At 37.2% G+C, this 14,966-nt stretch overlaps 1 protein-coding gene across 1 annotated transcript in view; it reads right to left on the minus strand.

Moving 5' to 3' along the window:
• Positions 1–14,966, minus strand: part of rps6ka2 (ribosomal protein S6 kinase, polypeptide 2) — a 67,880-nt gene that overhangs the window by 18,859 nt on the left and 34,055 nt on the right. Inside the window, 7 exon segments of the mRNA XM_051916831.1 lie at positions 2,748–2,878; positions 3,242–3,344; positions 3,484–3,548; positions 5,274–5,362; positions 5,554–5,624; positions 13,996–14,138; positions 14,243–14,280. Of these exon segments, the coding sequence (XP_051772791.1) occupies positions 2,748–2,878; positions 3,242–3,344; positions 3,484–3,548; positions 5,274–5,362; positions 5,554–5,624; positions 13,996–14,138; positions 14,243–14,280 (640 nt within the window).

The raw sequence follows: 14,966 nt of genomic DNA on the forward strand, positions 1-14,966 counted from the left end.
TTTTCTTAGTTTTTCTCTAGCTGCTTTAATATTGTGTTCAGAAAACATGTTTACTGCGTCAGAGGAAGTCGAGACCGAAAAAACATGTTGGCTGTTAATGTCATTGTGAAGTGGTCTAATCACTGCTCAGAAGTGTGTTTTGTTATTAATTCATTTAAACATTGTGCTACTGACCATGTGATACTACTATGACAATCTGATATTCTGAAAAATTATGAAAACATATTGTGAGCAAGATGTTATTAACTACGGTGTCATTTATACACTCACAGACATCAAAAATCAGCTTATGAAGTGCAACAATGCTGACATGCTTCATGCCAGCACACAAAACTCATTCATGGCTCTCAGCATGCATTGCGGCATGAATAAATTATGCAGCTGAATTCTTTTTTAGAATATAGATTTCAATATTTTTTGTCACCATTGTTGAGATTCGTATGATGTGTGTTGATGTCTAGGTGTGTCTCAATTTTTACACACAAGGTTCTAGTGTTTTTTGAAGATCTCACACAGATCTCTTCAGTGTTAGAAGTGAAAGTACCTTTTTTTATTCATTAATTCTTCAACTTCATGATGGTTTAAACCAGTCATGAAACTACAGAAAAAGCAGTAATTTGAATGTCATTAAAACAGACATCATAGACAATCAATCTGCTTTTTCATCTTTCTCTTTCTTGAGCAATGCACAAATGTTCACTGAAAATACTTGCAATTGCTAAAAGAGAAATAATTTAGTATTAAGTCAAGAGCCCTACTAAAGTAAACACTGATCGCCATCACGGTGATCAGTGTTTACTTAACACTTTCAACTAAACATCAACATTAAAACCTGCTTATCTCATTAAGAACTTTTGTACATGAAAAAGTCAACTGGTTAGCAATAAGTAAAGCTGGTAAAGCTGTTTGTGGAGTTGTTTAATCATCCTCTGCTGAGATCTTGAGAGATTTAATGTCTTCTTTTATCTTCAGTTGATTTAATCAACTGAAGATATTTTTTGATTTAATCTAAGGCTGTGGCTTAAAAAAAAACAAAAAAAAACAAACAAAAAAAAACATTCCACTAACATTTTAACGTGTCCTTAACCAACGTTCTTTTTTTCTTTCTTTTTTTGCATGCCGCTATGTGGTTGTTAATCTATTTTGAATGGATTTTTAAGGCATAGTATGTAAGTTTCACCGCTAGAGGTTGCTTTCTTAAAAAAATAACAAAGGCGTAGCTTGATGACGCCGAGAATGAGCATGGAATCATGTTCGTGGATGAGCTGATGTATTAAAGTTTTGTCAATGTTACTGTGGTATGAAGCAGAACGGGGCTGAGAGCCCAGGCCATTTTACGTTGCTGTTATTATTGAGCTTATATGCTGCAGTTGGCCGCTGCCGCTCCTTTTGCTTTGTTGTTTATGCACATTTTATGATTAAAGTCTGCCTTCTTCGTCCCTGAACTTGAACTTTTTAGTTACGTTTGATCACTTAAATTCGCATTATTTTATTTTATTCTGTTCTAATGAAACAGCCGCAAGTGCTGAATTACTACTCATACAGGTAATTTTATCTGATGAATTAAAATTGTGGGGTAATGCAGCACTGTTTTACTTGGCCAAAACAATCAGATCAAAAATACATTTGAATGTGTTGAAAGTTGTTATAACGTGACTGTGCGTTCGCTCGGTGGCTGCTATGAGACCATTGCAGCACATTGCAGTAAGCTAGAATGATATTAGAATATCATATTACTGGATGACTTGTGTTGGTAAATGGAATGTAAGGCTATTTCTGATTTTGTTATGTTAGCCACTTGGCAAAACAGTCTTAGAGGCAACATGATACTCTCAGTAAATCAAGAAAACGAGATTCAAACAATAAGACAATAAATATAACAATGATTTTTTTGGGATAAAATTATCCTAAAAGTTACTCACCTGCCTAATAAAACGCATAACATATTAAAGCATCTTTGGTGTTTCCATGGTTTCTATGGAAATGAAGGGTAGCACGGATATGACATCACTGAGAGGCGACGCAATGACACGGACTGTTATACTGGTTAAAATTGCTGATTTCGCTGGATTTAAACATTGCTGGAAACATTTGGGAAACTGTGAGTACAGCAGTCAACAAAATATGTAACACTGTTCTAGTGGTTTTTGGATATTTTAATCCAAAAATCTTACATATTGTGCCTTTAAGTGCTATAGTGCTATAGTCTTGCCGCTGTCGCCTCTGGCTTGCTTAGTTGGGGACACTTGACTTGACATTTGATATTCAACAGTGCTTTGATCTGCCTGCATTGACACTATTCTTTAAGAGCTGCTGTGCAGCCAAACAATGTACCAGTTATCAATGTAAAGCTGCTTTGACACAATCTACATTGTAAAAAGCGCTATATAAATAAAGGTGACTTGACTTGACTATATGTTTGCTAAGGTATTTTGACGTGGCTTTTAGCATTCCGCTATGCAGTTGCTGCAGTTTTTGAGTCTGTTTTAGCATGTTGCTACAGTTGCTTATGTATTTTAAGTGTATTTCAGTGTGATTGCTAATGTATTTTGAATGCCATTTTGTTGCTATACTTTGCTAATGTAGTTTGACTGTTTTTCTTCTTCTTTCTTTTTTTTTTTTTTTTTTTTTTTTTTTTAGAATAACGTGCAATTGTTAATGTTTTTTTGAGCAGTTTAGTATGTTGCTATGCATTTGTGGATGGTTGCCACAACTTGCCAGAAAGCAATTATTAGAGTCCTGCTCACCTGTACAATGGGGTTTACAGAGTTTTGCTTGATTTCGGCCAAAGGTTGTTCTTGACCCAGGTTAGAGGCCACAAAGCTGAAGCCGCGGAAGAGCTGGTGTGCGTTAGCGCTGGGTGGAACACCGGGTGAGTCTGTGGACACATACAGATACAAATATTTTTAGAAAGGCAACAAGGACACAGTCTCCCTGTGGAATGGAAACACACAATTGATCCCATCTGAGCAGTATGAATAGTATGCACTGTGGCAGGACCTGAGGGCTCTTGGTAAACAGGTTCTGCTGTTGCATTTCACTCTAATTTGTTTTTGCACTCTCCCTGTGCTTGCTGGGCACAGACTGTTATGTAAGAATAGATTCCAACTTGCTGTCTATCACATTGTGTCTCTAACGTTTAAAAGCAAACACTTAAAATGATTCTTCCAGACATTCTTTAAATAAAATGGCATACAAGTATTACGTGTATAATCTGAAAATCAGCTGAAATTTGCATCACCTGTCGGTGTGCGGGATGTAAACTCAGGATCAAAATGAAAGGTGTCCTCTGGTCGGCCCACTGCTGGTTTGAACGGAGGCTTGATTTCTCGTCTGTACAACTTCTGTTAACAAAGGAGACAGAAAGGCCACAGAATGGTCACAATTTACACCATTTAAGACACATATGCTAATGCTAAAGGTATATATATATATATATATATATATATATATATATATATATATATAAATACACACACTTACATTCCAGTCTATTGTTGCGAAAAATATATGGCGTTTGATTTCTTCCACTCCATCAGGTCCTGCACCTACAGAACAACCAGAAGACAAACAATCAGTCAGGTAACAGGTTGCATGGACATTTTTTTTTTATTTTGTATGGGATAAAATGCATCATAAAACAAACTCCTCAAATCAAAACAAATCTCCTAAACCCCATGTGTCACATAAAACTATTTAAAGGATGGTATTCCCATGAAACATCGGTCTATCTGTGAGTCAGACAAGTGTTGAAAGTACTCTTCTAAAATCCTCTACAGCTTGGTTTCCCATCCTGCTTGATGTAGCTAACCTTTTAAACCCCCAACAAATAAGAAACTATAAATGCTGTGCTATAGTGCACAGCCAAGGGGTCAATGTTTTGCTGGTTAGCATAACCAAGTTGGCCTCTGGTAACAGATGCTCTAACATCTGGCTGCAAAAAGCATCTTCCATTATTGACGGTGGTCTTGGCTGAGCTCCTGTTTGGCTGGGATTCCTAATCTCATTGTAACAGTGACTTATCTGATTGGTGAATCTCTCATTAGGGCTATGGGTAGTGTAGTTTTCAGCAGGAATTCGACAATTAAACAATTTTGAGAATGAAGCTGAAATAACGCTGCAGAAGCATATTTCATCACATAAAGGGTAAGTTCAACAATTTTCAACCAGCTTTGTATTGTTGCAATGTCATAGTATATGTACTGTAAATTAACAATGCATACTCTTTTTTCCATGTTACCTGCACCTAGATATCCCCATTTATTTTCAGCAAAATTCCACTGGATGACGCAAAACATGTCACAGCCGCAGAGCTTTTGTTAAAACTATAGATTGATCTTTTGTATTTTTGCATGCCCACGGACAGTAGGATTGACAGGGGGTGGCGCCAATGTGCATAATGAGTGTGTTGAAGTTTTTGGCTAAAGGGAACGCCACAGCACTTTTTCCTCAGAGCTCACAGTAAGTATGTCCTGAAAAGTTAATATGTTATCGCTAAAAATAAATTTCTCTCTGAACAAAATGAATGGAATTTTTGCTTTCGGAAACCTACTGTTGCGCTTCACCGTGCAACACTATTCCACCTCATTAACTATTCCATGATAACATGCTTCTCTTTCATTTGAGCATTCAAACTATGTTAGTAGTCATACACGAGTGAGTCAGGACTTGGCTGGGATGTATACAGCATATCTGAGACAGAAGAATATTAAGCCACAGTCAACACTGGGTCTCGATGGCATTTATCTCTGCCTTATAAATTATGGATAAAATGATTCACCCAGCTAAATTCAATCTCAGCTTGACAAACATTCAGCAGCAGCGTCTGGAAGTCTGACTGCAGTCATTCACACAGGAAATCATCTCTGACTAAAATGATATTCATGCCCACTGCTGCTGTCATAAGAACAATGTACAATACTTTGTTCAACTAAAAGAGGTATCACTGTGACCAACATCTGATACATTTGTTGAGCTACGCATTTCATATTACTTACACTATCCCTGCAGGAAAAATAGCTTAAACCAGCGATTTGCTGGTCTTAGCTGGCCCCTAGGCAGCTAGCTGGTCTAGTTTAATGGTTTAAGAATGGTTTTTTGCACTAATCAGCTGACCATCCAGCAGAAAAACAGATTGGGAGACCAACTAAACCAATATAGATAAGCTAAGACTACTAAACCACCATGGCTGGATTAAGATGGTCTTGTGAAGGAAGGAAGGAGGGCAGGTGAATATCATATTTGATATTCATCGTTATGTACTGTAGCCTTACCTAATCTATTGGAAGGGTTTCTTTTGAAGAGAGCCCGCAATAAACTCTGGACTTCAGGACTAAGGAACTGCGGCATGCCCAGTTTTGCCCTGAGAAAAGAACAAACAAACAAAAAAAAACATTAAATCTGTTATTAATTTCTGAAAATAAATGAGACTGTGATGCACAGCCACAAACATCACAAATCATCTTGACATGAGGACAATTAATTACAAATCTTGAAACAAACAAATAAAAAAGAGCCTTTCAGACAATGCACAAATACAACAATAATTCTTACTTGAGAATAAGTGCCATGGTCTCTTTGCGGTCTTTGCCTTGAAATGGCAGGGATCCAGTCAGCATTTCAAACTAGGCACAGTAATACAAGCATCAGGATTTGCTCTAGCAAGTTTATTTACGGATGGTACAATAATTGTGTATTCAGCACTGCTTCACAGTATCAGCGCATACTGAAACCAAATCTGTCTCCAGTCAGCATGCTTACTCTTATGTAATACTTTTTCCTGTGAGTGAATTAATTTTAGGGTTTGGTTATGGGGAGGATATTTGGAAGTGAGCTAGTTAAATGGGCTGCAGTTTTTTAAGTGACATTTTTACAACAATGGTCTAAATCATGCTTATCAAGTCAAATTTATTTATATAGCGCTTTTCACAATACACATTTGGCAGATTAGAATGGTGCAATAATGTAGTTTATAAATAGTTAATAAAGTAGAACTTTTAATTCAATAATAATTTATCAATTGGTTCCAGTCAAATGTCATTATTGTCACGGTGCTCTGAGAATTGGCGTAAGATCCAATTGCAGCTTTTATTTAGGGATATCCAAAGAGAAGTACAATGCTAGGAAAAGGGTCAAAATCCATGAAAACAATCCACCAAAAACAAGAACAAGAAAACAAACGACATAAGTGAAAACAGCTGTGAACAATGAACAGTGATTAATCCGGAACCAAGGATTGTGGGAAATGAAGTCCACGATAAAGAGAGGCAAAAGTCTGGGGTGGAGTGCCCTCAGGTGGCTAACCAGGGCACTCCAACTGGTGATCATGACAATTATGTCATGCATTTACTCCCAAATTTTTAAAGTTAGGTGAGTAATTTATCCACATCATGTTGTCCTGTTCCAAACTCACTTCTTTTGGCTGAGCCAATTCTGATTTGTCAGTCCAACGGGTCAAGGTTTGTCAACTTAGCATGGTCTAATTAGCCCCCATTTGTAGGTTTGGTGGGTGCTGCTAAAGCAGAAACTACATACTTCACCTTTAAACATTTCAAACTTGAAGACTCCTCCTTAACTGGTGTTTTTGCCTAAGAAGATCTTTTTAGCATTAATAGAAAAACCTGTGACCCAGTGCAGCAGCAAGAAGACATCCACAGAAGTCCTTTATCTAGTGAGGATATGTCCAATCAATATATCATTTTTAGACCTATTGCTTAACTGTATTGTTAACAACCCCAAAGGTTAGCAACTCTTGCTAATGCTGTGTTCCATTCAAAGTCAGATTTGGGATATTCCTACTTAACATAAGGTGACCAGATTTCTAAAATGGAAACTGGAGACAATTCCTAATTCTGCAGTCTAAATATCATTAAAATCTCACTTGTTATTGCCTATGAATAAAAAAAAAATAATAAAAAAAAACCAGACAATAAATACCAGCATTCTGTATCACCTCGATGTCAGACTGTTTGTGAACTCATCTTGTTCATGTTTTGGTCTCTTATCAGTCTTGTTTTCTCCCCTGTCTTCTGTCCAGCTTGTTGATTTGGCTTTGATCCTTGTCTAACTCTGACTCTGTTCTTGCCTCACCCTTGGATTTATTGTTTGCTTTCTTGGACTGACTATCCATTGGTGACTTTACTCTCCCTGTCTCTGCCAAGACATTTTGGACCCAATTTGAGACTCTGTGAACTGCTGGACTTTGGTTGTGTTTTTTCTCTTTCCTTTTTTCCCATTCAGGTTCTGGCCAAACCCATCTTTGCCCATGCCCTGGATGGTCAGGAGCTTGACGCTATGACTCGCATTACAGCACTGGTGAGTTTTATTGCATCTGGCAACCACAGGGAAGAACTAGTTTTCTATCTGTTTGACTCAACAGTGTCACCCATAGTGTTGGTCATCCTTGGCTCTGTCAACCCTTATGTTAACTAGGCAGAGAACGCCATTCTTGCTTCGAAATCTTGTCATACAAATTGTCCTCTCTGATGCTTTCTCTTTTTTCTGTATTACAGGAGGAGAAGGATGCTGATCTCTCCCGGGTCCCGACAGTTTATTTTGATTTGCGTGTGGTCTTCAGTTGGTCCCAAGCTCCCTCTCTTCCCCCCAGTGACCTTACAACTGTGCCATCAAGCTCCTCACCAGGAATTCTCTGCCACTCTTCCCTTGTCTGCCCTGGAAAGGGTAGGGGATTGAATGACAGCTGTTAAGAACAAGTATCCCCTGTTTTTTGTCATCAGTGTTTGAGGGGGCAAGGGTTTCACTAAGTTGGACCTATGGAACCTAGTCCTTATGTAGGAGGATGCCAAGCGGATGACAACCTTTAATACATCTATGGGGCACTTTGAGTATTTTGTGCTTCCGTTCAGGCTTATAAACGCCTCTGCTGTCTTGCAGGCGCTTGTCAATTATGTGCTGAGAGACGTGATCAATATGTTAATCAATATGTCATCTTTTCTTCCTCTCCCATGTACACATTCAGTGCGTCAGGCAGATGCTGAAGAGGCTGTTGGAGAGCCAGTTATTTCTTAAGACACAGAAGGGTTGCTTTTGTGTCTGGCCGGTTCCATTCTTGGGATCTATCATTTTGGTGGAGGGGATACACATGCTAACTTTTATAGGTGTTTTATTCACAGTTAGTCAGTAACACCTCTGATGGCATTAATCTCCACCAAGTCCAAGCTTTACTGGTCTGCAGCTGCTCAGGCAGCATTTAAGAAGATTATGTCTCGCTTGTCTCCCCACCCATTCTCATAATGCCTGATTCAGCTCGTCAGTTTGGTCAGTGGTGGAGGTGGACACATCAGAGGTAGGTGTTGGTGCAGTGCTTTCCCAAATATCCCCATGATAATGTTCATGAACATCATGATAATGTTACATCCCTGTGCTTATTACTCACACCGTTTGTCTCCCACAGAGCGGAATTACGACATTAGGCCTCACCCTGTCTCAGGCCAGGTAGTGGGGGCCATTGTCTGGGGTGTTGAGGGTTGTGCCAGGCAGGCCTTGAGTGGAGTCGAGGTGCTCGGGGGTGTCCAGTGTGTCTCCTGTATGTTCCTTAATCGATCCACCACGCAGTTCTCCAGTGAGGCAATTTCTCCAAACTCACTTGGCATCCGAGTGAGAAGCTGGTCGCATATTGCCCTGGATTTGTCACCGGTCTCCCTCTATCCAATACTGACAATGCTGTAATCCTACACTGTGGTGGACCGCTTTTCTAAGGTGGTACACTTTATTCATCTCCTCAAACTCTTCTCTGCCTGAGACGGCACAGGTGGTCATGGACTACACCTTCCGGATTCACGGCCCCAATTTGTCTCTCACTTTTGGAGAGAGTTCTGTCAGCAGATCAGCATTACCCTTTCTTGTGCTGCCTTGCTTTTCAACGTCCTCTGTTTCCTCCCTAGGGGGCTGAAGCTGCCGTTACTTTGTGGCCAGACTGTGGCACCCTGCTATACCTGCTTTGGGTACCTGCTTTCTTGCTTGCAAGCTGGCCCCATGGTTCATCGGGCCATACCCTATCACTAAGGTCATCAGTCCGATAGCTTGGCTACCCTACAGTCTTCGTTCTGTCCACCCAGTCTTTCATGTCTCCCATGTCAAACCTGTCTTATGTTCACCATTCTGTGAATGGTGTGTCTGTGTCTATACCCCTGGCCTTCATCATTAGGAGTATTATGAATTTCAGGGGGTGCAGGTGAGGATTCCAGTACTTGATGGACTAGGATAGGTATGGAAGAGAGATGTTGGAACTTTGGTTATGTATTTTTCTGATCAATAAACTTTATCCAGCTGCAAGCTCTGCGTCTGGGTCCTATTTCCTGTTCCATGACACATATAGTAAATATGATTTTAAATGTTTGTTTTGTGTTCATTTAATAATACTCCAGTAAATGCAGGGCTCCAGACTGTGCCTAAAACGGTCGCATTTGCGACAAAAAATATTAATTTGCGAGTGATATTTTTGCTGAGGTCGCCACTGGTGACCATACAAATTCACATGTTATGACTGCAAAATTTACATGTTATTTGCGTGTTCTGTGACCAGTAGCCTATCACATCATTTGTTGTGTTGACATAATTAAATGAGATGCTGCGTGTGAAAGTTTCACTGAGTTAGAGCACCAAAATATGAACGGGTAGGGAAAATTATCACACACCAAACAGAGGCCAAAGAACTAGCGCTGATGAAAGCAGACTGTGTTGTCGCCTTGCATCGCCTGCGTTGGTGCAAAAAAGCTGCATTTGAACACACCGTTCTGCTCCTGCAATAACTGCCTATTTCTTCATATAAATGCGTCTATATTCGTCATTTAAAAGGGGAAACCGGCTCTGCAGACTGCAGATACACACACAATGCAGCGCATGCTTACCGTTTTGAATATCAATCATGCTGATCACTTTCATTATTCCACTCTGCTCATGCTCATCAGATAAATTTAGGGTCATAAAAAGTCTTCAGTACATTAAATGGTATAACAAGACTATTAATGATCATTTTAAGACATCTTATATTTTGTGGATGGAAAAACAAATCGCGATACTCCCTAATGTGACGTAATTTTTTTTATCTTCCTTATCTGAACTTGAATGAGCAGCAAAAGTAAAGCACAGACATTTCAAAATAAGAGTCCTGCTGTATTTCGGCCTGTTTATTAATCAAAGTCAAGTAGTATGTACAGGTGCTGGTCATATAATTAGAATATCATCAAAAAGTTGATTTATTTCACTAATTCCATTCAAAAAGTGAAACTTGTATATTATATTCATTCATTACACACAGACTGATATATTTCAAATGTTTATTTCTTTTAATTTTGATGATTATGACTGACAACTAAGGAAAATCCCAAATTCAGTATCTCAGAAAATTAGAATATTGTAAAAAGGTTCAATATTGAAGACACCTGGTGCCACACTCTAATCAGCTAATTAACTCAAAACACCTGCAAAGGCCTTTACATGGTTTCTCAGTCTAGTTCTGTAGGCTACACAATCATGGGGAAGACTGCTGACTTGACAGTTGTCCAAAAGACGACCATTGACACCTTGCACAAGGAGGGCAAGACACAAAAGGTCATTGCAAAAGAGGCTGGCTGTTCACAGAGCTCTGTGTCCAAGCACATTAATAGAGAGGCAAGGGAAGGAAAAGATGTGGTAGAAAAAAGTGTACAAGCAAGAGGGATAACCGCACCCTGGAGAGGATTGTGAAACAAAACCCATTCAAAAATGTGGGGGAGATTCACAGAGAGGGGACTGCAGCTGGAGTCAGTGCTTCAAGAACAGACGTATGCAAGACATGGGTTTCAGCTGTCGCAGTCCTTGTGTCAAGCCACTCTTGAACAACAGACAGCGTCAGAAGCATCTCGCCTGGGCTAAAGACAAAAAGGACTGGACTGCTGCTGAGTGGTCCAAAGTTATGTTCTCTGATGAAAATAAATTTTGCATTTCCTTTGGAAATCAGGGTCCCAGAGTCTGGAGGAAGAGAGGAGAGGCACACAATCCATGTTGCTTGAGGTCCAGTGTAAAGTTTCCACAGTCAGTGATGGTTTGGGGTGCCATGTCATCTGCTGGTGTTGGTCCACTGTGTTTTCTGAGGTCCAAGGTCAACGCAGCCATATACCAGGAAGTTTTAGAGCACTTCATGCTTCCTGCTGCTGACCAACTTTATGGAGATGCAGATTTCATTTTCCAACAGGACTTGGCACCTGCACACAGTGCCAAAGCTACCAGTACCTGGTTTAAGGACCATGGTATCCCTGTTCTTAATTGGCCAGCAAATTCGCCTGACCTTAACCCCATAGAAAATCTATGGGGTATTGTGAAGAGGAAGATGTGATATGCCAGACCCAACAATGCAGAAGAGCTAAAGGCCACTATCAGAGCAACCTGGGCTCTTATAACACCTGAGCAGTGCCACAGACTGATCGACTCCACTCCTGCCGCATTGCTGCAGTAATTCAGGCAAAAGGAGCCCCAACTAAGTATTGAGTGCTGTACATGCTCATACTTTTCATGTTCATACTTTTCAGTTGGCCAAGATTTCTAAAAATCCTTTCTTTGTATTGGTCTTAAGTAATATTCTAATTTTCTGAGATACTGAATTTGGGATTTTCCTTAGTTGTCAGTTATAATCATCAAAATTAAAAGAAATAAACATTTGAAATATATCACTCTGTGTGTAATGAATGAATATAATATACAAGTTTCACTTTTTGAATGGAATTAGTGAAATAAATCAGCTTTTTGATGATATTCTAATTATATGAGCAGCACCTGTATATCAATTTCCCCTGTTTGTTATTTGGTTACACAAACCAAATTTAATATATTTATATATTTATTTCCATATATTTATATTTATTTTCATTTGATTCAAAGTAAACTGTTGTAGCTTCAGGAAGGAAAGTCTAAGAACATTATTTGACATATTATTCAATATGAAGATTTTACTAGCATCAGGGTTATTATAGTTAACTAAAACCATTAAAAAAATTTTTTTCTATTGCTTGAAATAAATGTTAATACTGAAATAATTTATACAAACTAAACAGACATGTTTAAAAACAACAAAAAAATAAAACTAAAAACAAAACAAAAAAAAACTTAACAAAAAATGAAAGCAGAAAATATAAAAATCTCATTGGATTCAAAATATTAACAAAAACTATAATAGTATTAAGTGAAAATAGTGACATTCATTTCCCAGAAAAATCACAAGATGAAAATGCTGAAACTATAAAGGGGATATATATATAAACATCAGGATGACTAAAAGTAAGTGATTTAAAAATTTAAGTTCATTGTTGTGTGGCTCTTAAAAAAGTTATTTGGTGCCTGTTTTCCCCCCCTATAGGAGCCAATGGCTCCTTAATGAATTTTTTTGTCTGGAGCCCTGAAATGGTCACCATGTCTAGATCAGGGTTCCTCAAATTCAACCATGGAAGATCACATTCCTGCAGAGTTTAGCACCAACCCAAATTAAAGACTAATCAAGGTCTTCAGAGTTAGTAGAAAATTACAGGTAGGTGAGTTATGTCAGTGTTTGAGCTAAATTCTGCAGGGCAGTGGCTCTCCAGGGCTGGATTTGAAGAACCCTGGTCTTGATCATTATAATTTTTTTTTAAAACTGTGTTGATTTTGCAGTAAACAATTTGTATGTACCTTGTAACAATAGATGTTCTATCCAGATTATGTCTTTTTCATGGGGGGCAAAAAAACAAACAAACAAACAAACACTTAAAAAAAAAAAAAAAAAAAAAAAGAGAGCAAATGCAAAAATATTAAGATTAATATCCCATCAAAATTTGGAAAAAAAATGTAAAAAAATAAATAAATAAAATTTAACATTTTAGATATAAATTTAACTATATCGCAAAGTGAAATGACTGCATTTGGTAACACTTTATTTTAGGGTCTTTTAATTAGTTGCTTATTAGCATGCATATTACTAGAATATTGGCTATTCATTAGTACTTATTAAGCACATATTAATGCCTTATTCTGCATGACCTTATTCTACATTCTTAATTCTACCCAATACCTAAACTTAACAACTACCTTACTAACTATTAATAAGCAGTAAATTAGGAGTTTATTGAGGGAAAAGTCATAGTTAATAGTTTATATGTGCTCCCTATACTAAAGTGTTACCCAAATAACACTCACCACAGGAAAAACAATTTTGTTTAAATAGTATTTGTGTTGTATTTATTTACAGTTGTTTTTAGTGCTAAACAGAAAATATTATGTATATTTTAAAAATACATCACAATAAACAAAGGTCTTTTGAAGTTGTCTTTATTTATAGTAAGTAAACTAACTTAAAAATTGACTAATAAAATATTTTAAGTCTACTTTCATATAATAGCTAATGTAGCCTTTGTTTAGGGTAAAATAAAGCTGCAAAAATGCAAAAAAAATGCAAAAAAAAAAAAAAAAAGATATTTACCTACATTAAGTAAAATTTTGGCTTGCGTCTGAGAAAATATATTGATTAAGTATGGTATGCCCTTTATAATAAATAATTTTTTTTACTTTGTATGAGTGTTTTGTCTTTGGGAAAATAAATATTTTTGATTAATATTAAATAAAAATTTAAGGTTTGAACCAAACCATAAATATAATTTGAGAAAAACTAATACATTTGGCTGTAACAAATTAAAGTTAAACAACTTTAAGTTGGTCCAAAGTATAATTTTTTTCAGTGCATTATTCATTTGCGATTTCTGCCTTCAAGTGACAAAAATCTTTTAAAGTAAAGATTTGACTTATTGAGTTGAATTGAAAGCAGCATAGCAAAGCTAGTTAATGCATTAAAATAACATTAAAACATAGTATAACACTAATGAAATGTGCTTAATTTTGCTGAGAGAACCCCACAGATCTACGGCCACATTTCCTTCAGCCCTAGGCTAGTGCTTCACATGTTCAATACCAAAACACTACAGTGCTCACATAAGCCATCTATGATCCTTCACAATCTGCAAGGACACTTACCATTAAGACTCCAAAGGACCACCAGTCAGCACTTTGAGTGTGACCTCGTCTATTGACCACCTCTGGGGCCATGTACTCGATGGTCCCACAGAATGAGTACGCTCGTTTGTCATGGTCAATTGCCTCTTTGCTCAGGCCAAAATCTGAGAGAGCAGAGAAGATATTAAATCATCAACATACGACCCCTTTAGTTGATGGCAAAAATGTAGAGAGTTGGACTGTGTGGCGAAAGCAAAATTCTGCTCACCTGTGATCTTTATGTGGCCTTCTTCATCAAGGAGAATGCTGGGAAGGTGAAGCAACAGTCAATCACATTTCATTTCTATATTACTGTATAGAGAGCAGCTACAGAATTAAAATGAGATAGAGGGGACATTTATTAGTTCTTTACAAAAGTACAAACCTCTATATATTAATAACATCTTAGAAAGAGTTAGTTATTTATGTATGCAGAGAAATGTCACAACTTGCTATATTAATACAGTAGTAAAAAGTTGCAATAAGGAATTGCATTCAATAACATAAAGAATTACAATATAGAATTATGAATATGATTATCCTTTTGTTTTTATTCATTACATTACACAAATATGTTTAATATTTAATTAAATATTTAATTCACAGGATTATCCATGAAAAGGCATTAAAATTGATTATTAAAATATAAACCATTTTTATTGTTGCTGTGAAATAAGATTTTGGTCATACTGCCCATCCATACTGCTACACTCCCCTTTATTAATAATTATTTTTATTTTCAAGAATAAATGTAATTTTTTGTACAAAGACAATGCTTTTTTCTATTTAAATTTCTCCCCAGCTAACCCAGAACAGACTGCCTTAGAAGAAATTATTAAACTGTTTTATTTAAAATAAATAAAAATAAGAATAATGAGATATACAGTGTGTACGGAAAGTATTCAGACCCCCTTGAATTTTTTACTCTTTGTTATATTGCAGCCATTTGCTAA

Source organism: Ctenopharyngodon idella, chromosome 13, assembly GCF_019924925.1.
Source record: "Ctenopharyngodon idella isolate HZGC_01 chromosome 13, HZGC01, whole genome shotgun sequence".
Classification (NCBI taxonomy): domain Eukaryota; kingdom Metazoa; phylum Chordata; class Actinopteri; order Cypriniformes; family Xenocyprididae; genus Ctenopharyngodon; species Ctenopharyngodon idella.